This window comes from Ovis aries, chromosome X (genome assembly GCF_016772045.2).
Source record: "Ovis aries strain OAR_USU_Benz2616 breed Rambouillet chromosome X, ARS-UI_Ramb_v3.0, whole genome shotgun sequence".
Classification (NCBI taxonomy): domain Eukaryota; kingdom Metazoa; phylum Chordata; class Mammalia; order Artiodactyla; family Bovidae; genus Ovis; species Ovis aries.
In genome coordinates this window covers 61,016,997-61,039,715 of record NC_056080.1, presented here as the reverse complement: position 1 = coordinate 61,039,715, position 22,719 = coordinate 61,016,997, and the positions used below count along the sequence as shown (strand labels likewise).

The window sequence follows — 22,719 nt, the reverse complement described above, 5'->3', positions numbered from 1 at the left end:
ACAGCTTGGCTCTTTCTAGAGACCCATGAACTTGGGTCCCTAGACCCCAGTTTTCTCTGGGAAAATTCACAAGCTGCCTTAGACTGTAACAGCATCCAACAGCTTACTACTTTCACAGGCATTCCCCTGTACAACTTATATGTGGATGGCATATCCTCCTCTCTCCCCAGCCCAAGAGAGCAAGTGAGCATTAATGAGCCTCAGCCTTCACTCTCTTTTGTCCAGGTGGGGAACAGACTGTGAACTCTAGGAGAAACTGAACTTTAGGAGCAACTATAAACTGAAATGAGGCCAGATGTGATACTGACTCCATGCGGCCCACAAGTTTCAGAGACCTTCCTAGAAGTATTAGAAGACTTCGGTGTAGGTTTCACTGAGTATTCTGGGCTGCTGAGTGTTGCCTTCACCACTAGTATAGGGAACTTATCTTTTGCGTTGTGTGGCTTGTGAGGTCTTGGAGCTTCAATAGGCAATGAGCCTGAACCCCTGAGGTAGAGACGCAAGCCCAGGGCTTTGAACCACTAGAGTACACCTGACCCTAGGGAACATTAATGGATGAGAGACCCCTGAAAGGCCTCCATCTCAACACCAAAGCCAAACCCACCCAAAGGATAGCAAGCACCAATACCCAGATACCCCATGCTAATCCTTCAAGAAAACAGAAATAAAACATTACACACTAGCAGACAGGCTGCCCAAAGTGACACTGAACCCATAGACACCCCAAAACCTACTACTGGACATGGTGCTACCCATCAGAGAGATGAGATCCAGCTCCATCAACCAGAACACAGGCACAAGTCCCCCCAACCAGGAAACCCTTACATGGCACTGGTCCAACCTCATTCGTGGGTGACTGACTCCACAACTAAGAATAATGACCTTGAGACTTTATTATTTTTTTAAAAATCACAATCTTCATTTCCATTATATACTTTTACTTCTGCACTGGCCTTCTGTGGTGCTGTGGATTTTTTTTTCCTTTTTGAATTTTTTTTTTCTTCTGTTTGAATTTTTAAAAAATTATTATTTCCTGCTGTAGTAGTTTAATATATTTAAATCATTTTTGCATACTTCTATTTAATCTCACTTTTCTTTTTTCTTCTTTTCTTCCTTTTCTTTTTCTTTTTTTCCCTGATTTTATTCTTCTTTTTTCATCATGTTTGTTAATTTGTTTTGTTTTCTTTGCTTTATTCCCCAATTGGCACTCTGCTTTAGTTCTGTTTTCCAGTTTAAGTTTTAATTGGCTCTGTTTTTAATTGATTGATATATTTTTGGGTCCTTTGTTTGCCAAGTCAATCTCTTGTACTTTCATTTCTTTGGAATATTTTTGTTATGTTTGTGTGTGTGTAAGTATGTATACATGTTCCACTGTTTTTGTAATTATCTGTCTGATTTGTATTTACCATTTGTCTGGGTTGGTCTTTTGTTTCTTTTAATGTTTTGTTATTTATCTCTGTGTGTTTGTTTTAATCCCATTGAATACCATAACAAAGAATTTCAGGAATCTCAGTCCCTTGACCAGGGATTGGGCCTGAGCCTTTAGAGTGGGAGTACTGAATCCAGGACCTCAGAGTGCCAGAGAACTCCTAATCCCAGGGAGTATTAATTAGTGAGAAATTCCATGAAGGCCTACACCTGTAAACAAAACCTAGTATCACACAGCTGCTGATGGCACCCAGTGCAGGATGCCTCACCCAGGCAACAAAGAAGACAAAAACACAAAAATAATCATCAGCAGACAGTATTCTGTCAGGCACTCCAAAATATATCACCTCACACAACCCTGCCGATCAGAGGGGAGAAAATGCAGGCGCAAGTCACCCCCAACATGAAGGTAACACCAACCACTAGACCAACCTTAACGATTGAGGGCAGAACCCAAAAGGAAGAAGAAATACAACCATAAAGCCTTGGAAAAGAAGACCTCAAACACATTAAGTTAGAAAAAAATGAAAAAAACAGAGAAATATAGCACAAATGAAGGAACAAGGTAGAATTTTACAAGACCAAATAAATGAAGAGAAAATAGGCAAACTACCTGAAAAAGAATTCAAAGTAATGACATTAAAGACATACTAAGGCCTCAAAAATAGAATGGATAAAATGCAAGAATAAATTAACACAATTAATAAGGACCTAGAGGAAATAAAGAGACAAACAGCACAATCACTGAAATTAAAAGTACTCTGGAAGGAATCAATAGTAGAATAAATGAGGCAGAACAGATAAGTGAGCTGGAAGATAGAATGGTGGAAATAACTGCTGAAGAGCAGAATAAAGGAATGGAATCAAAATAATTAAGGATAACCTCAGAGACATCTGGGACAATGTTAAATGCACCAACATTCTAATTATAGTGATCTCAGATGAAGAAGAGAAAAGTAAAGGGTCTGAGAAAATTTTTGAAAAGGCTATGGGAAAAAAAAAAAAATCTTCCTTAATATGGGAAAGAAAGTAGTCAATCAAGTCCAAAAAACGCAGAGAGTTCCATACAGGATAAACCCAAGGAGAAACATGTCAAGACACATACTAATCAAACTAACAAATAGTAAATACAAAGAAAAAAAATTAAAAGCAGCAAGGGAAAAGGAACAAGTAATGTACAAGGGGAAACCCATATGATTAACAGCTGATCTTTCAGCAGAAACTCTGCAGGCCAGAAGGAAATGGCAGGATATATTTGAAGTACTGAACGAAAAAAAATGTATAACCAAGATTGCACTACCTGGCAAGGATCTCATTCAAAACTGATAGAGAAATCAAAAGTGTTACAGACAAGCAAAATTTAAATGAGTTTAGCACCACCAAACCAGCTTTACAACAAATGTTAAAGGTATTACTATAGGCAAGAAACACAAAAGAGAGAAGAGACCTACAAAAACAAACCAAAACAATTATGAAAATGCCAGTAGGAACATATATAAAAATAATTACTTTAAATGTAAATGGATTAAACACCACAACTAATAAACTCAGAGTGGCTGAATGGATACAAAAACAAGACCCATATATATAATGTCTACAAGAAACCCACTTTAAGATCTAGCGACAGATAAAGACTGAAAGTAAGAGGATGAAAAAAGATGTTCTATGCAAATGGAAATCAAAAGAAAGCCAGAGTGTCAGTTCTCATATCAGACAAAACAGGCTTTAAAATAAAAAATATTACAAGAGATAAAAAAGGACAATATATAATGATCAAGGGATCAATCCAAGAAGACATAAAAATTTTAAATATTTATGCACCCAACATTAGAACACCTCAATACATAAGGCAAACTCTAACGGACATACAAGAGGAAATTGACAGTAACACAATAATAGTAGGCGACTGTAACATCCCCCTTACATCATAGGACATATCATCAAATAAGAAAATTGATAAAGAAACACAAACCTTAATTGAAACTTTAAACAAAATGGACCTAATTGATATTTTCAGGACATTCCATCCAAATGCAGAAGAATACGCTTTCTTCTCAAGTGAACATGGAACATTCTCCAGGGTAGACCACATCTTGGATCACAAATCAAGCCCAAGTGAACTGACAAAAATTGGGATCATATCAAGCATCTTTCCTGACCACAACACTGTGAGACTAGGTATCGGTTACAGAAGAAAAAAGACTGTGAAAGCACACACATGGAGATAAACAATACATTTCTAAGTAACGAATAGGTTACTGAAGGAAGAAGGGAAGTTAAAATATTCCTAGGTAAAAAAATGACAGCAAAAATATGACAACCCAAAGCCTGTGAGATGCAGCAAAAGCAGTTCTAAGAAGGAAGTTTATAGCAATACAATCTTACCTCAAAAAATAAGAAAAACATTGAATAGACAAATTAACTTTATGTGTCAAATAACAGCTGGACAAAGAAAAACACAAAATATCAAAGTTAGTAGAAGGAAAGAAATCATAATGATCAGAGCAGAAATAAATGGAAAGAAATGAAGGAAACAATAGTAAAGATTAATAAAACTAAAAGCTGGTTCTCTGAGAACATAAACAATATCGAAAAAAAACATTTTCCAGACTCATCAAGAGAAAAAGGCAGAAAAGTCAAATGAACAAAATTAGGAATGAAAAAGGAGAGGTTACAACAGGCAATGCAGAAATACAAAGGATCATAAGAGATAATTAAGAGCAACTATATGCTAAATATGGACAAGCTGGAGGAAATGGATAGATTCTTTGAAAAGTTCAGCCTTCCAAGATTGAACCAGGAAGAAATAGAAATTATGAATAAGCCAATCACAAATATTGAAATCAAAACTGTGATAAAAAGTCTCCCCATAAAACAAAGCCCAGGGCCAAATGGCTTCAGAGAATTCTGTCAAACATTTAGAGAAGAGCTAATGCCTATTCTTCTGAAACTCTTCCAAAAAATTGCAAAGAAAGGAATACTTGTGAATACATTCTGTGAGGTCACCATCACCCTGATGCCAAAACCAGACAAAGACATCACACACAAAAAAGAAAATTACAGGCCAATATCACTCAAACACCCTCAACAAAATTCTAGCAAACAGAATTCAACAAAAGATTAAAATATCATGCACCATGATCAAGTCAGGTTTATCCCAGTTATGCAAGGTTTCTTCAATAGACACAAGTCAATCAATGGGAGACATCATATTAATAAATAGATAAAATCCATATGAAAATCTCAATAGATACAGAAAAAACTTTAACAGAATTCAATACCCATTTATGATAAAACTCTTCAAAAACTGGACATAAAAGGAACTTAACATAATAAAGATCATATACAGCAAACCCACAGCGAACATTATTCTCAATGGTAAAAAACTGAAAGCATTCCCTCTAAGATCAGGAGCAAGACAAGCCTGCCTACTCTTGCCACTATTATTTAACATAGTTTTGGAATTCTCAACTATGGCAATCAGAGAAGAATGAGAAATAAGGGGAATCCAGATTGGAAAGGTGACTAAGATTGGAAAGGAAGAAGTGAAACTCTATCTGCAGATGACATGATATTGTACGTAGAAAATCCTAAAGATACTATAACAAAATTACTAAAGCTAATCAGCAAATTTAGTATCACAGGATACAAGATCAATACACAGAATGCCCACCATCAAAAAATCCACAAACTAGTGCTGGGGAGGATGTGGAGAAAATGGAATGCTCTTGCACTGTTGGTGGGAATGTAAATTGATACAGACACTATGGAGGACAGTATGGAGATTCCTTATAAAACTAGTAATAAAACTACCATATGACCCAGCGATACCACTTCTAGGCATATACCATGAGGAAACCAAAATTGAAAAAGACACATGTACCCCAATGTTCACTGCAGCACTATTTACACTAGCTGAGACGTGGAAGCAACCTAGATGTCCATTGACAGATGAGTGGATTAAGAAGCTATGGTACATATATACAATGGAATATTACTGAGCCATAAACAGGAACACATTTGAATCAGTTCTAATGAGGTGGATGAACCTAGAGCCTATTATTCAGAGTAGGTTAAGTCAGAAAGAGGAAAACAAATATCATATATTACACACATACGCACATATATATGTGCATGTGTGTGTAATCTAGAGAGATGGTACTGATGAACCCATTTGCAAGGCAGAAATGAAGACACAGATAGAGTGATGGATGTATGGATATGGTGGAGGGGAGGAAAGAGAGGGTAAGACAAATGGAGACAGTAACATGAAAGCATGTATGCTATGACTTGTAAAATGGATAGCCATTGGAAATTTCCTGTATGACTCAGGGAACTCAAACTAGGGGTCTGTAACAACCTAGAGGGGTGGGAAAGGGTGGGAGATGGGAAGGAAGTTCAAGAGTGCAGGGACATATGTGTACTTATGGCTAATTCATGTTGATGTTTGGCAGAAAGCAAATCAATATTGTAAAGTAATTGTTCCTCAATTTGAAAAATTTAAAAAGATAACTAGCATTGCATTTGCTAGATCAGGAATAGATACGCTTTTTTCTGTGAGGTTTTCCAACAGTAAGTTTTTTATTTTAGGTTCTGCACTAGGTCTACAATCACAGAAAACTAAACAGACTGATCATATGGATTGCAATGTTGTCTAACTCAATGAAGCTATGAGCAATGCTGTGTAGGGCCATCCAAGACAGATGGGATATGGTGGAGAGTTCTGATAAAACATGTTGGACTAGAGAAGGGAATGGCAAATTACTTCAGCATTCTTGCCGTGAGGACCCCATGAATAGTATGAAAAGGCAAAGAGATGTGACAATGAAAGATGAACTCCCCAGGTTGGTAGGTGCCCAATATGCTATTGTAGAAGAGCAGAGAAATAGCTCCAGAAGGAATGAAGAGGCTGAGCTGAAGCAGAAACAGTGCCCAGTTGTGCATGTGTCTGGTGGTGAAAGTAAAGTCCTATATTGTAAAGAACAACATTGCATAAGAACCTTGGATGAGGTCAGTGAATCAAGGTGCATTGGAAGTGTTCAAACAGGAGAAGGCAAGAGTGAACATTGATGTTTTAGGAATCAGTGAACTAACATGGATAGGAATGGTCTATTTAATTTAGATGACCATTTTATTATACTGTGGGCAAAAATCCCTTAGAAGAAGTGGAGTAGCCCTCACAGTCAACAAAAGTGTCCGAAATGCAGTACCTGGGTGCAATCTCAAAAACGATAGAAAGATCTCAGGTTGCTTTCAAGGTAAACCATACATCACAGTAATCAAATCTATGCCCTAACCACTAATGCCAAAGAAGCTGAAGTAGAGCAGTGCTATGAAGAACTGCCACACATTCTAGAACTAACAACAAAAAAGATGTCCTTCTCATCACAGGGGACTGGAATGCAAATGTAGGAAGTCAAGAGATACCTGCAGGAATAGGAAACTTTGACCTTGGAGTACAAACTGAAGCAGGGCAAAGCTAACAAATTTTTGCCAAGAGAACACATTGGTCATAGCAAACACCCTCTTCCAACAAAACAACAGAAGACTCTAAACATGGACATCACCAGATGGTCAATACCAAAATCAGATTGATTATATTCTTTGCAGCTGAAGATGGAGAAATTCTATTCAGTCAGAAAAAACAAGACCTGGAGCTGACTGTGACTTAGATCATGAACTCCGTATTGTAAAATTCACACTTAAATTGAAGAAAGTAGGGAAAACCACTAGACCATTCAGGTATGACCTAGGTCAAATCCCTTATGATTATACAGTGGAAGTTACAAATAGATTCAAGGGATTAGATCTGATAGAGAGAGTACCCTAAGAACTATGAATGGAGGTTTATAACATTGTATAGGAGGTGGTGATCAAAACCATCCCCAAGAAAAAGAAATGCAAAAGAGCAAAATGGTTGTCTGCGGAGGCCTTACAAATAGTTGAGAAAAAAAAAAAAGAGATTCAAAAAGCAAAGGAGAAAAGGAAAGATATACCCATCTGAATACAGAGTTCCAAAGAATAGCATTACTTTGCCAACGTCTTAGAAGTGTTCTTTTTGTCTTAGAAGTGTTCCATGTGAGTAAAATCAGATTGTGTGAGCTCCACAGAACTATCAGAGTCCCACATTACTTTGCCAGCAAAGGTCCACCTAGTCAAGGCTATAGTTTTTCCAGTAGTCATGTATGGATGTGAGAATTGGACTATAAAGAAAGCTGAGTGTCGAAGAATTGATGGTTTTGAACTGTGGTGTTGGAGAAGACTCTTGAGAGTCCCTTGGACTGCAAGGAGATCCAATCAGTCCATCCTAAAGGAGATCAGTCCTGAGTGTTCATTGGTAGGACTGATGTTGAAGCTGAAACTCCAATACTTTGGCCACCTGATGTGAAGGGCTGACTCATTTGCAAAGACACTGATGCTGGGAAAGACTGAAGGTGAGAGGAGAAGGGGGCTACAGAGGATGAGGTGGTTGGATGGCATCACTGACTCAATGGATATGAGTTTGGGTAAATTCTGGGAGTTGGTGATGGACAGGGAGGCCTGGTGTGCTGCAGTCCATGGGGTCGCAAAGAGTTGGACATGACTGAGCAACTGAGCTGAACTGAACTGATGCTGGTTCTTTAGACTGTGTTTATTGGTGTATTTCACTTTTTTGTACACTTTGTAACATTTTGTTGAATGCTGAACATGATGCCCTGGGTAAAAGGAACTGAGATAAAAGGATGTTATTATGTGGTTTTATGCTTATCTGACTAGGATTTAGACTGTGCTTAATTTGCTATAACTGCTCTTGCTAGAAGCGAAAATCTCGTCTGGTATCTTTGTGTTTTGTCTTCCCTATTGTCTTTGGATTTTTTAATTGATTAATTTATTTATTTTACTTTACAATATTGTATTGGTTTTTTAAGATATCTTAAATAAGGTCTGACACTTGTTGCAGCATCAGGCTTCTGCTTCTGGGCTTCTGCTCTGATAATCTCAGATTCTCTATATTCAACTATCTATCCAATTTTTGAGACAGTTGTTTTTCCTTTGACTTAAGTGGTCTGTTGGTTCTAAGAACAGTGGTTGATTCTCAGTTTAGCTTTTCCTTGTATGAGGATGAGCACAATAACTTCCAAGCTTCTTATTTGTTAGGCCAGAAACCAGATATCGTGCATCAGTCACTTTTTCTATCTTGGCTTCATGTTTTCTATTTGTAAAGTAAAGGGATAAGATCACTGCTTGGTAGCATAATTTTCTTCCAGCCCTAGCATTCTGTTGAATCCATAAACACTGACTTGCACAAATGACTATGGCAATATGTGATATTTATTACCCTTCTTCTTCAGGCAGACCTCCAGGTGGACAAGGAGAGGCACAATTTCTTTGAGTCATCCCTTGATTATGTTTATCAAATCCAGGAAGTTCAAGAGTCTAAGAAGTTCAATATTGTGGAGCCAGTAAGTTCTAATGATGAATGGTCTAAAAATATTTACCAAATGTCAAGTAAATGTAGAGAACTTTGATTATAAAATTGGAGTCTCAAAGAATATGAATATAGTCAATGCTTAATAATGAATGTCAAAGAAATAGACACACTGGCTTGTGTTATTCTTGCTCTCCAACCTATGTTCTCTCTCTCACTCTCCTCACTCTTCCCCACATTCCTTCCTCCTCTGATTTCTCTCTATAGCTATGATTTTTCTTTATATTTCTTTTCCTCCTCTCCTTTCTCCTGTTCCTTGATTTTTTGTCACCCTTCATTTTACCTTGTTCTCCTCCCTTCCTTTCTCTCACACTTTCATAAGGTTTCTGAAAATACCCATCATATCCCAGACACTGTTGTAAGCATGCATGTTTCTTGCATCCAATGACTTCCCATTCTATTTTTACTTCTATCCTTTGAATATTTTTCTAATTAAATATCCTTAATGTATTATAGAAGATGATGTACTGTGGTTTGATAAGTATTTTGATTTTTAGCAACTTTCTTTTTTATTATAAAAACAATGTAAAAACAGTTGCAGAAAAAGCTAGAAAAAATTTTTAATATGTGTAAAACAAATACAACATATCCCCCATACAGAGATGATCACTGTTCATATTGTGGTGTTTACCTCCTGAATTCTGTGTGTCTGTTATATTCTTTTGTTTATCTCTTATGCCTATGTGCTTGTTGGTGTGGGTGTGTGTACACATGTGCATGTGTGTGTATACATATTACACATAAGCATGTATATCTGTGTACATGTTATCTGTGGTCACAGCTGTATATATCTGTATATGTACATTTGCAAACAAATATTTATTCATTCATCCAATAATCATTTATTGAGCCTCTGTTATATGCAGGCACTGTGCTAAACACTGGGTATCATACAGTGAAAAAGACTCAGTTTCTGTCTTTGTGAAGACTACATTTTCATGCGGTGGAAAGAAGGATACACATAAATAAAATAATTTGTGTTATGGTGCTGCTGCTGCTGCTGCTAAGTCACTTCAGTTGTGTCCCACTCTGTGTGACCCACTAGACGGCAGCTCACCAGGCTCCTCCACCCCTGGGATTCTCCAGGCAAGAACACTGGAGTGGGTTGCCATTTCCTTCTCCAATTTGTGTTATGATAACGGCTAAAACAAAGAACAGGAGCAGACAACTACTTTAGGTCGAATGGTCAAGGGGGATCTCTGAAAGTGTCATGTAAGATGAGATCTAAAGAAGGAAAAGATAAGGCAGTGTGAATAATGAGAAGAGAACTTTCGAGGCACAGAAAAAAACACATGTACATAATCCTTAAGTTAGTAAAGAATGGTGAGAATGGTGTTAGTAAGTCCTTAATGGTGTTAGTTAGAACAACACCATTAAGGAACAACACTCAAGCAACAGTTAGAACTGGACATGGAACAACAGACTGGTTTCAAATAGGAAAAGGAGTATGTCAAGGCTGTATATTGTCACCCTGCCTATTTAACTTATGTGCAGAGTACATCATGAGAAATGCTGGGCTGGAAGAAGCACAAGCTGGAATCAAGATTGCTGGGAGAAATATCAATAACCTCAGATATGCAGATGACACCACCCTTATGGCAGAAAGTGAAGAGGAACTAAAAAGCCTCTTGATGAAAGTGAAAGAAGAGAGTGAAAAAGTTGTCTTAAAGCTCAACATTCAGAAAACGAAGATCATGGCATCCGGTCCCATCACTTCATGGCAAATAGATGGGGAAACAGTGGAAACAGTGTCAGACTTTATTTTTTGGGGCTCCAAAATCACTGCAGATGGTGACTGCAACCATGAAATTAAAAGACGCTTACTCCTTGGAAGGAAAGTTATGACCAACGTAGATAGCATATTGAAGAGCAGAGTCATTACTTTGCCAACAAAGGTCCGTCTAGTCAAGGCTATGGTTTTTCCAGTAGTCATGTATGGATGTGAGAGTTGGACTGTGAAGAAAGCTGAGCGCCGAAGAATTGATGATTTTGAAGTGTGGTGTTGGAGAAGACTCCTGAGAGTCCCTTGGACTGTAAGGAGATCTAACCAGTCTGTTCTGAAGGAGATCCGCCCTGTGATTTCTTTGGAAGGAATGATGCTAAAGCTGAAACTCCAGTACTTTGGCCACCTCATGCGAAGAGTTGACTCATTGGAAAAGACTCTGATGCTGGGAGGGATTGGGGGCAGGAGGAGAAGGGGACGACAGAGGATGAGATGGCTGGATGGCATCATGGACTCGATGAATGTGAGTCTGAGTGAACTCCAGGAGTTAGTGTTGGACAGGGAGGCCTGGTGTGCTGTGATTCATGGGGTTGCAGAGTCGGACACGACTGAATGACTGAACTGAACTGAACTGAACAGTGTTAGTAAGTCCTCAATTTAGTACAGAATGGTGAGTATCACTGATGAAAGAAAAGGAGGGTGGCAGGAAATAATATCTGACCAAAAGGCATAGGGCCTGTAGGCATGATGAAGGGGTTAGATTTTAGCCTGAACTGTAGTAGAAAAATCACTGGTGTATATTAAATAGGATATGACATGAACTGTTTTGTTGTGTGGAGAATAGCTTGGAAGAAGACAATGTTGGAAATTAGGAAATGAGTTAGGCTATCCCAGTGGTCTAGGCAAGTGAAAATATTGCTTTGGATTAGGGTGGTGGTAGTAGAAATAGAAAGAATGATTGAATTAGAGATATATTTTGGAAGCAAAACTGGCAGAGCTTACTGATTGATTAGACTAAGATGTGAGTGAAAGAAAACCAGAATTATTTGCTTTTTGGCTTGATTAACTAAGTAAGTAGGTGGTAGTATCATTTCTTTGGATGGGAAAATTTGAAAAGGAAAAGGAAGGATGTCTTCATAACTATGTGTTTGGTACATACACTCATGTACATTTATATATATGTTTGTACATGTACACATATATAATTGTATGTATGTATGTATATTTAGGGCTTCCCTGGTAGCTCAGTCAGTGAAGAATCTGTTTGCAGTACAGGAGACTGGGGATTGATCCCTGGGTCAGAAAGATGCCCTGGAGAAGGAAATGGTAATCCACTCCAGTATTCTTGCCTGGGAAATCCCATGGACAGAGGAGACTGGTGGGCTACAGTCCATGGGGTCACAAAAGTTGGACATGAATTAGTGACTAAACAAACCATTACCACCACCGTGTGTGTGTACACACATATACACATGTATATAGTACACAAGTATGTACATAGTTTTTAATATGTTTATGTATATATACATATATTGGGTTACCCAGAAGATTTGTTCAAGTTTTCCCATAATAAAATCTTACAGAAAAATCCAAATAAACATTTTGGCTAACCCAATATATTTAGTTTGTGTTTGTCTGTTTTTGTGTGTGTTAGTCGCTCAGTCATTTTTGACTCTTCACGACCTTATGGACTATAGCCCACCAGGCTCCACTGTCAATGGGATTCTCCAGTCAAGAATACTGGAGTGGGTTGCCATTTCCTTCTCCAGGGGATCTTCCCTACTAAGGCATCAAACTTGGGTCTCCCACACTGCAGTCGGATTCTTTACCATCTGAGCTACCAGGGAAGCCCATAGTTTGTGGTTATGTATATATATGTTTGGCAAATTTGGAAAACACAGCAGTGGCCACAGGGCTGGAAAAGGCCGGTTTTCATTCCAATCCCAAAGAAAGCCAATGCCAAAGAATGTTCAAACTACCACACAATTGCACTCATCTCACACGCTAGCAAAGTAATGCTCAGAATTCTCAAAGCCAGGCTTCAACAGTATGTGAACTGTGAAATTCCAGATGTTCAAGTTGAATTTAGAAAAGGCAGAGAAACCAGAGATCACATGGCCAACATCTGTTGGATCATCAAAAAAGCAAGAGAGTTTCAGAAAAACATCTACTTCTGCTTTATTGACTCTGCCAAAGCCTTTGACTGTGTGGATCACAAGAAACTGGAAAAGTCTTCAAGAGTTGGGAATATCAGACCACCTGACCTGCCTCCTGCAAATCTGTGTGCAAGTCAAGAAGCAACAGTTAGAACTGAACTTGGAACAACAGACTGGTTCCAAATCAGGAAAGGAGTATGCCAAGGCTGTATACTGTCACCCTGCTCATTTAACTTATCCAGAGTACATCATGAGAAACACTGGACTGGAAGAAACACAAGCTGGAATCAAGATTGCCAAGATAAATATCAATAACCTCAGATATGCAGATGACACCACACTTATGGCAGAAAGTGAAGAACTAAAGAGCCCGTTGATGAATGTGAAAGAGGAAAGTAAAAAAGTTGGCTTAAAATTCAACATTCAGAAAACTAAGATCATGACATCCAGTCTCATTGCTTTATGGCAAATAGATGGTGAAATAATGGAAACAGTGAGAGACTTTATTTTTCTGGGCTCCAAAATCACTGTATATGGTAACTGCAGCCATGAAAATAAAAGACACTTGCTCCTTGGAAGAGAAGCTATAACCAACCTAGACAGAATATTAAAAAGCAGAGACATTACTTTGCCAACAGAAGTCCATCTAGCCAAAGGTATGGTTTTTTCCAGTAGTCATGTATGGATGTAAGAGTTGGACTGTGAAGAAAGCTGAGCGCCGAAGAATTGATGCTTTTGAACTGTGGTGTTAGAAAGTTTCTTGAGAGTCCCTTGGACTGAAAGGAGTTCCAATCAGTCAATCCTAAAGGAAATCAGTCCTGAATATTCATTGGAAGAACTAATGCTGAAGCTGAAACTCTAATACTTTGGTCACCTGATGTGAAGAACTGACTCATTGGAAAAGACCCTGATGCTGGGAAAGATTGAAGGCAGGAGGAGAAGGGGATGACAGAGGATGAGATGGCATCACTGACTTGATGGATATGAGTTTGAGTTTGTGATGGACAGGGAGGCCTGGTGTGCTGCATTCCATGAGGTCGCAAAGAGTTGGACATGACTGAGCCACTGAACTGAACATATATATTAATACTCACATATAGATGTATTTGTATGCATATAGTATATAAGTGCATATTTATATGTGCTTTTTTGTTTACTTTCTAAAAAGAATTCAGTTCAGTTCAGTTCAGTCACTCAGCTGTGTCTGACTCTTTGTGACCCCATGAATTGCAGCACACCAGGCGCCCCTGTTCATCACCAACTCCTGGAGCTCACCCAAACTCATGTCCATCAAGTCGGTGATGCCATCCAGCCATCTCATCCTCTGTCGTCCCCTTCTCCTCCTGCCCCCAATCCCTCCCAGCATCAAAGTCTTTTCCAATGAGTCAACTCTTTGCATGAGGTGGCCAAAGTACTGGAGTTTCAGCTTTACCATCAGTCCTTCCAATGAGCACCCAGGACTGATATCCTTTAGGATGGACTGGTTGGATCTCCTTGCAGTCCAAGGGACTCTCAAGAGTCTTCTCCAACACCACAGTTCAAAAGCATGAATTCTTTGGTGCTCAGCTTTCTTCAAAAAGAATAGAGCAGTTTTTATTACTTCCTCTTACATTTTACTCCCTGGTGTAAAGAGGAGATGGTAAAGAGTCCTCCTGCAGTGCAGGAGACCTGGGTTTTATCCCTAGATCAGGAAGATCCCCTGGAGAAGGGAAGGGCAACTCAGTCCAGTATTCTTGCCTCGGAAATCCCATGGACAGAGGAGCCTGGCAGTCCCCAGCCTATGTGGTTGCAAAGAGTCTGACACAACTGAGCAACCAACACACACACAGACACACACACAGACACACACACACACATTGCACTTTAGTATTGCCAGCATTTAGCATTGATTTTTAATATGTTTGTATTTCACGGATGAATTTTTTTTCTGTTGTTTGTATATATTTGATTTTTATTGGAGTGAACATTTGAAACAGTAAAAATATAGTTTATTGATCATTTCTGTGTCTTCTGCAATGTCCCACCCCTTCCCCAATATGTTTCTAATTTAAAGATTGTTTTTCAAAAAGAGATCCTTGGATATTTTAGCATTATGACATTGTTCATTATGATCAGTTTTCCATTTTTACTTATTGTTTTTATCAACAAATATTTGAGTCTCCTTCCTCAGTGGCTCAGCATTAATCTGCCTGCAGTGTTGGAGATGCAGGAGACAGTTGTTCAATCCTTGGGTCTGGAAGATCCCCTGGAGGAGGGAATGGCAACCCACTCCAGTATTCTTGCCTGCACAATCCTATGGACAGAGGAGCCTGCAGACTACAGTCCATGGGATCACAAAGAATCCAACACTACTGAAGTGACTGAATATGCATGTATTTATGAGTACTTACTCTGTGCCAGTCCTGAAGATATAAATACAGCTATTCCCACATTATGTTCATCCTATCCACATTTTGATTGGTTTCATATGCTATCTGAAAAGGGTATTGTTGAATAAATTTGTTAGTCGTTCTTACTTTCTGGATTTGAGTCCAGTGTGAATGTTTAACCTAATTGAAAGAATAGCTATGTGTAGACCAATTTGTGTTTGCATTACGCTTTTAACACTATACTGGTTAAACACTGTGCAGTTTCTTTTTTGTGTATCTCATTTCCCTTTATTTGATTAATGAGAAGTTGGTGGTGATAAAGTTATTTTTATACATTTTCTCTAGGTCTTGGCCTTTCTTCATAGCCTCTTCATTTCCAACAGCTTGACTGTGGAACTAACACAGGATTTCCTCCCGTATAAACAACAGCTTCAACTCAGTTTACAGAATGTGAGTTTGCATGTGGGTTTCTTCACCAGTCTTTGCATTACAGTTGGATTTCACTCTCAATATCTTGACTTTGGAATTTTAGGTTATTATATCCCAGCTAATTTGTGAGGACCAACTGGTGTGGATCACAAATATTTTAGTGTAATAGATTGTTTTCACTCTTCCAGTTTCAACTATTCTTTATCTTTGAGGCTGTTGTTCAAACCCACCCTTCCACCCACTAACACATCTATCTATCCAATATTTATTAAATGTTGCTAATTTGCTATATCTCTCCCAGATTAGAACCCATCTATGGGCTTAAGTACAGGTCAGGTCTTAAGCTAGTTAGTCAAGATACTCTCTTTGTAGGTTTTATTAATATGAATGTCCATTCCTCCCTTCCTTTTCTCATTTCTTTTCTCATTACATTAATATAGTTAAATTATCTTGAAAGATTATTTCAACCTTCTTTCCCATGCTGTCCCTTATAGATGAGCATAGGCACTGCCTTCCCTTCCTTGTCGCATATCATTTTTCTCATTCAGTTATTTAACCCACATTTAACAATTACTTATGCGGAGAAGGCAATGGCACCCCACTCCAGTACTCTTGCCTGGAAAATCCCATGGACGGAGGAGCCTGGTAGGTTGCAGTCCATGGGGTCGCTAAGAGTCAGATATGACTGAGTGACTTCACTTTCACTTTTCACTTTCATGCATTGGAGAAGGAAATGGCAACCCACTCCAGTGTTCTTGCCTGGAGAATCCCAGGGACGGGGGAACCTGGTTTGCTGCTGTCTATGGGGTTGCACAGAGTCGGACATGACTGAAGTGACTTAGCAGTAGGTATATAATGAATGCTTTGTGCCAGGCATTGTAAAATGCACTGAACATACCATAATGAGGCACGTTAGCTTTTGTCTTCAGGGATTATTCAGTCTCTTAGAGCTTAGAGAGATAAACAGAGATACAGCATGATTACTTATGAAAAGTGCTAAAATAGAGTTAAGACCAAAAAAGTTAAAAAAGCAGAGTACAGAATAATTGTCTGATACAGTAAAAGAAGGCACCATTGAGGTAGTGATTTTGGACCTGTTACATTGCATAAAATTTATAGATGAATTTTTGGATGAAAACAATTTGTTGTTTAGGAGATTCCTGACTTACACTTGTTTCTTTCTGGGTACTCTCTTTCACCAGAATGTTAGAATTCCTATCTTCTGCTGATTTACAAAATATTTCTATAACTAGGTCAGTTACTTAATCTTCCTCCAAATATAACTTGAAAAGTCTGAGTTTAGCAACAAATATTTGCATATATATATACATATATATATACATATATATTGGTCTTTATTTATATATATATACACACACACACACATATATATATATGGCTTCCCTGGTGACTCAGAGGTTAAAGTGTCTGCCTCCAATGTGGGAGACCCGGGTTCGATCCCTGGGTTGGGAAGATCCCCTGGAGAAGGAAATGGCAACCCACTCCAGTATTCTTGCCTGGAGAATCTCATGGATGGAGGAGCCTGGTAGGCCACAGTCCACGGGGTCTCAGAGTCAGACACGACTGAGAGACTTCACTTTCACTTTCATATATATATATATCAAACTCACAAGATAATCTACAGAGTGAGTTCAACTAGGTAGGACAGCCCACATCACCTTTTTCAATGACATCATGTGACAATCTTGAGACTAAACACTAAAGACTTATCTCTAGTGATTCTGATACACACATTTCAAACTGTGTTTTGCCATTGTTCTTTAGTAATGTACTTTTAAACATACTACTTCTTAATATTGGCTTTTCTTATTCATGAGCATGAAAACATAGGTTTTCTGTTGACCTATGTTCAAAAAGAGCACACTCTCATAGCCTTTATTCTAATGGCCAGGATTTGATTCAGTGTCAAATAATCAGTAACTTTACCTGAGGTAGAATGTAGACGTTGCCATGATAATATTATCCTAAGGAACCTTTTTTATAGCCTTCCTTTTTGTAAGGCAGAGTTAGTGTGAAGCTCAGAATTCTTAGAGCTTTTATTTCTTGGAAGCTTTTGTGATTTCCATTAGAAAATGTCTCCCAGGTACATTGTTATTTACATTTCTCTCTCCCTTTTACCCTTTAGTACTGTTAAACTACACTAAATTGTTTTCTAGTTACTATGCCACTCAACACTTGTTTTTTGCTATGTTGTAGCACATGATAAAAGCTGAGAAAACTCTGCACTAAGTCTCTGATCATTGAATGCTTATTCATGATGATGGTCCTGATGATAATGATTATGATAATATCTTGACAGACAAGAAATCATTTCTCCAGTACCCGAGAAGAGATGGAAGAACTTAAGAAAAGGATGAAAGAAGCTCCACAGACATGCAAACTTCCAGGACAGCCAACCATTGAAGGCTATCTCTATACGCAAGAGAAATGTGTGTAGCAATACAGGGATAGCCACTGGGTTTAAGTAGGCTAATACACACTGCCACTTGGTCTCTCCAAACTCCAGGCACCCATATAGTTCATAGACCTCTTCCAGCTATACCTCTTTGGAAACCAGCCTAAGAACAGAGAAAATAAAAAGGAGGGCGAAATTAAAGGGGGAGGTTAAGTATTTGTATTACAAAGGCTGTGGGATGATAAGACTTAAGATTTTCTCTGAGATTCAAAATGAGGGTTGTTAATGGCTTAATGCTTTCAATGACTCTGACTTAGACTAAAAGGAAGGTAGGAGAGAGGAGGCATAAAATAATATTTATTATACCTATTATGTGCTAGGCATGGTGTTAAGTGCTTTAAATATACTACTTCATGTAACCTTTGAAAACACTTTACCATACCCATATTCACATGAAGCCACGGAGGCTTAGAGAGATCACTAACTGAAAGTCACCTAACTATCAAGTAATAAGGCTAAGTGTAAAGTCAGGTTTTTGAAATGCCAAAACCTATGCTCCTACAACTGTACCCTATACCTTCCATTACCTTAGGATCACAAGGTTGCCTTTAAAGCACTACCCAACCATTGTGATTTCAGTGAACAACACAGTTGTTCATTACTAAGGGAAATGGGTTATCTTATTCAGTTACTGAATATTTCAGAGGTTTAAGCTTTTCTGCCTCCTAATGTTATGTAAACCGGTACGTGCTATTTGATTTCCTTTTGAACTGTGATAAAATGTCTCCAAAGCCTGTGACTTCAGTCTCTGACCTAGTGAGTAGGTAGAAGAGACTATTCAGAGGTTACCAGTGGCAGAACCCACTGAAATCCACAAACCATGGTATTTCAGCATTGCTATTATCATACTTTTCCTCCCTTAGAGCAGTCCACTTTGATGATTTTCAAAGGTGTGTTCTATTTGTCAGGTTCAGTTCTTCACCCCTCCGTTGCAAGATCTCTCAATCTCAGTGCTATTGACATTTCAGGTTGGGTAATTCTCTGTTTTAAGAGGTCATCCTATGCATTATAGGCTGTTTTGAAGCATCTATAGCCTCTCCCCACTTTATTCTGATAGTACTTCCAAACTACGATAACCTAAGATGTCTCTTGGCATTGCCAAATGTCCCCTGGGAGGCAAAACTGCTCCTAGTTGAGAACCACTGCTGTGTTATACAAGGGGCAGAGTAATGAGTATGTTGTCTTGACTCTAATATCAACTAACTATGTGATCTTTCTATTCCCCAGTTTTTTAAATTTTAAAATGGATATGACATTCCAACTCAGTTAAATGTATGTTTACTAAAAATCCTTTTTGCCAGACAATGTGTAATGCATTGGGGGTACAAAAAATGGATCAAACTTAGTTTTTGACCTCAGGAAGTTTACGGTCTAATGAAGACACAAGTATATTAAAGAATTATAATGAAGTGTGTTGAGCATTGCATTTGGAGAATATATCTATGGGCTTCACTGAGGAAGTGATATATGAACTGAAATGTGAATTAAGAGTGGGAGTTTGACAGGTAAATAAAGGCAAAGAAAATTCCAGGTGTATACCATTGCATGAGTCAAGGCACAGAGGTATGTGAGAGTGTGTTATATTTGTAGGGTCTTGGTTATCTAGGAAGAGTCCTGGTTTATACTTGTTGTCCATATACAATTATTAATAGTGCCCTGTTCACTATTAAATATGTCCTGAACTTGGTCTATCAATTATATCCCCGACTATTTATTTGATAACTGAATGTAATTCAGTGAGTCAGGGGCATAGAGGTGAAGGGGGCAAAAAGCCAAGTTGAAAAACTAAATACAATCACATTATAAAAGGCTTTGTGATCCAACCTAAGGAATTTGGAGAGAATGGGAAATCCATAGGTGGTTTATAATAAGAGGAATGATATAAATAGAGATATATACTTTTAAAATATTCTTTAACAAAAGAGTAGAGAATAGGCTAGAAAGGAGTGATCAGAGAAGGCCACTGAAATCATTAATTGGAGAAATAGTGAATTTTTGTTTTTCTTGGAATATCTTATAAAACATTTTTTTTTTGCCAAACATCAGAAATAGAGTCTTGAATGAATTCAGCTATAAAAGGAGTGAAAAAAGAGACATGTAGGGGGTAGAATGAGCAGAACCCTACCACCAATCAAATAGGGCAGGTTATAGGGAAGAAAAAGCAGAAGATTACAGATGTTCCTAGCTCATACAATAAAATGTATAATGGGAGCATTCACAGGGAACACAGTAAGGAGAGTGGTTTGGAACAAGCCAGAATAGATGTGGAAAGTAGTTGATGAGGATTACAATAACCATATGTGTAGTGGGCTGGTGGTACTGCATAGCTGGAGCTCAGGGGAATGGTAGGACTAGATCTGGATCATGACCATGAAAAGTAAACTGTGCACAGGTTCTGTCTTACAGGTAAACTGACCATGCAGCCAAAATACTTATTCTATCATCTCACTGTTGCCTGTCTTTGTAGGGGCTTTGGGAATATCCTGGGTGAAATACTACTGCCAATATGAGAAAGAGACCAAAACGTTCACTATGACGCCTATGGATCAGAAGCCAGGTGCTAAGCAGCAGGTCAGTTCTTTTATGGGCTACATTTTTTTTGAAATGCATCTTGTGACTGAATCTCAGAAAAGAATATATATTGACTTCATGTCAAAGAATTGAGTCTACCACTGTCACATGAACCCATGTCTTCATATGTTTTCCTTGGCCTAAGTTTGCATTGGCCCAGATACTACTCAGTTGAGTGAAGAATCTCTGTAAATGATTTCAGGCCTTCAGAAAGTGCCTTTACTCTTTTAGATCATTTTTACAAGTTTCTATCTCATTGTACAAAGAAAATTTACAAAAAAATATGGATAAATTGAAGGAGGAGAGTATTACTTGCTTTTAAGAAGGCTCTACTATGGATTCTTTTAAATAGTGTTTAAAAAGAAGCATTTTCCAAAGTTCCTTTTTTAAAGGAGTATTCTGTCATCTAAATTTGAAACAACCTATATACTACATTTTATGCAATGCTCAAATATCTTTAAGCACTTAATTCTTCTGGAAAGGCCTCCAGACTTTCCTCTACTCCCCAAAATGGCAAGGTGAGTTCGACACACTGACATGATAGTTTACTTACTATCATGAGGAGGAATTTGATACTATTTATATTATATTATAAATTCTATACTATTTCATATATGACCACCCAGCTAAAAAATTTAGTCTGTCATCTCACTTTTTCCTATCTTTGTAGGGGTTTTGGAAACATACATACATAGAACTCTGAAGGTTTCTTAAGATAAAAGCTAATAGACTGACTATTCATATTCTAAAAGTAATATCACTTTAACTGTCTTTCAGACAGGGCCTTAGGGTATAATTTATAAAAGTTTCCATTATTTACAAATTGTTTACAAAATGAAACAAGGTTTACTTGTTAGCATTGAAAGTTGTGGTACATGAAGACCCAATTTCCATAGGCAGAAATTTGGAGACTTCTGGGGCCATTGCTGGTGATTTCCATGGAAGATCGCTCTTGTGTGGCTTGTTCATAGGACTATACTACAAAGCTACAGTCAACAAGACAGTATGGTACTGGCACAAAGACAGAATTATGGATCAATGCAACAAAATAAAAAGTCCAGAGATAAATCCACGTACCTAAAGACACTTTATCTATGGCAAATGAGATAAAAATATACAATGGACAAGAGACAGTCTCTTCAGCAAGTGGTACTGAGAAAACTGGCCAATTATATGCAAAAGAATGAAACTAGAAAAATTTCTAACACCAAACACAAAAGTAAACTCAAAATGGATTTTAAGACCTAAATGTAAGGTGAGAAACTGTAAAACTCTTAGAGGAAAACTGCTTTTCTTTTTTTGTCATTAACAAGAAATTTTGGGATTCTACTTTGAATGTGGTTTAGACATGGGATGCACCTCTCACAGAGCATACCAAATGGGGTTTTCACAGTCTTCACCCATGTTTATATGTAGGTCAAGTTGCTCATTCATGACTTCGGTACTGTTTAGTTTCTGGTCTGCCAATTGCCGAAGAACTTTTAAATGTGGTTCCAGTAAGGTGTGTTGTCACATAGAATTTGTTCCTTTTCTGTGAGAAGTTAGCTTAAGTATTAATATCTGACTAACCAATGCTTTTAAGCAACCTGTAATCTCTTCCTTCTCTTTTTCTACACATATTACTTTCCAAACCTTGGACTTCAAAATTGCTTTCTTAGGTCCTATAACAAAGATCAAGCCACAGGCAGCAGATATTAATACTACTTTCATAGTTTCTTAATATCTTCTGCTTCTGTTAGGTGCATACATTTTCTGCCCTTTATTGTGCCCATTTTTTGCATGTAATATTCCCTTGGTATATCTAATTTTTTAAAAGAGATCTCTAGTCTTTCCCATTCTATTGTTTTCCTCTATTTCTTTGCACTGTTCACTTAAAAAGGCTTTCTTATCTCTTTGTGCTATTCCTTGGAACTCTCCATTGAGATGGGTATATTTTTCCTTTTCTCCTTTGCCTTTCACTTCTCTTCTATTCTCAGCTATTTATAAGGTCTCTGAAGACAAGCATTTTGCCTTTCTGCATTTTTTTCTTGAGGATGGTTTTGTTGACTGCCTCCTATGCAATGCTATGAATCTCTGTCCATAACTAGAGATGCCAAGGG

At 38.0% G+C, this 22,719-nt stretch overlaps 1 protein-coding gene across 42 annotated transcripts in view; it reads left to right on the top strand.

Moving 5' to 3' along the window:
- OPHN1 (oligophrenin 1) overlaps window positions 1–22,719 on the top strand; it is a 716,686-nt gene that overhangs the window by 298,010 nt on the left and 395,957 nt on the right. For all 42 annotated transcript variants that reach the window (XM_060407314.1, XM_060407309.1, XM_060407304.1 and 39 more), the window contains 4 exons: window positions 8,760–8,870; window positions 15,490–15,594; window positions 17,894–18,023; window positions 20,517–20,620. In XM_060407314.1, coding sequence (XP_060263297.1) covers window positions 8,760–8,870; window positions 15,490–15,594; window positions 17,894–18,023; window positions 20,517–20,620 — 450 coding nt within the window. The remainder of the gene's footprint in view (window positions 1–8,759; window positions 8,871–15,489; window positions 15,595–17,893; window positions 18,024–20,516; window positions 20,621–22,719) is intronic.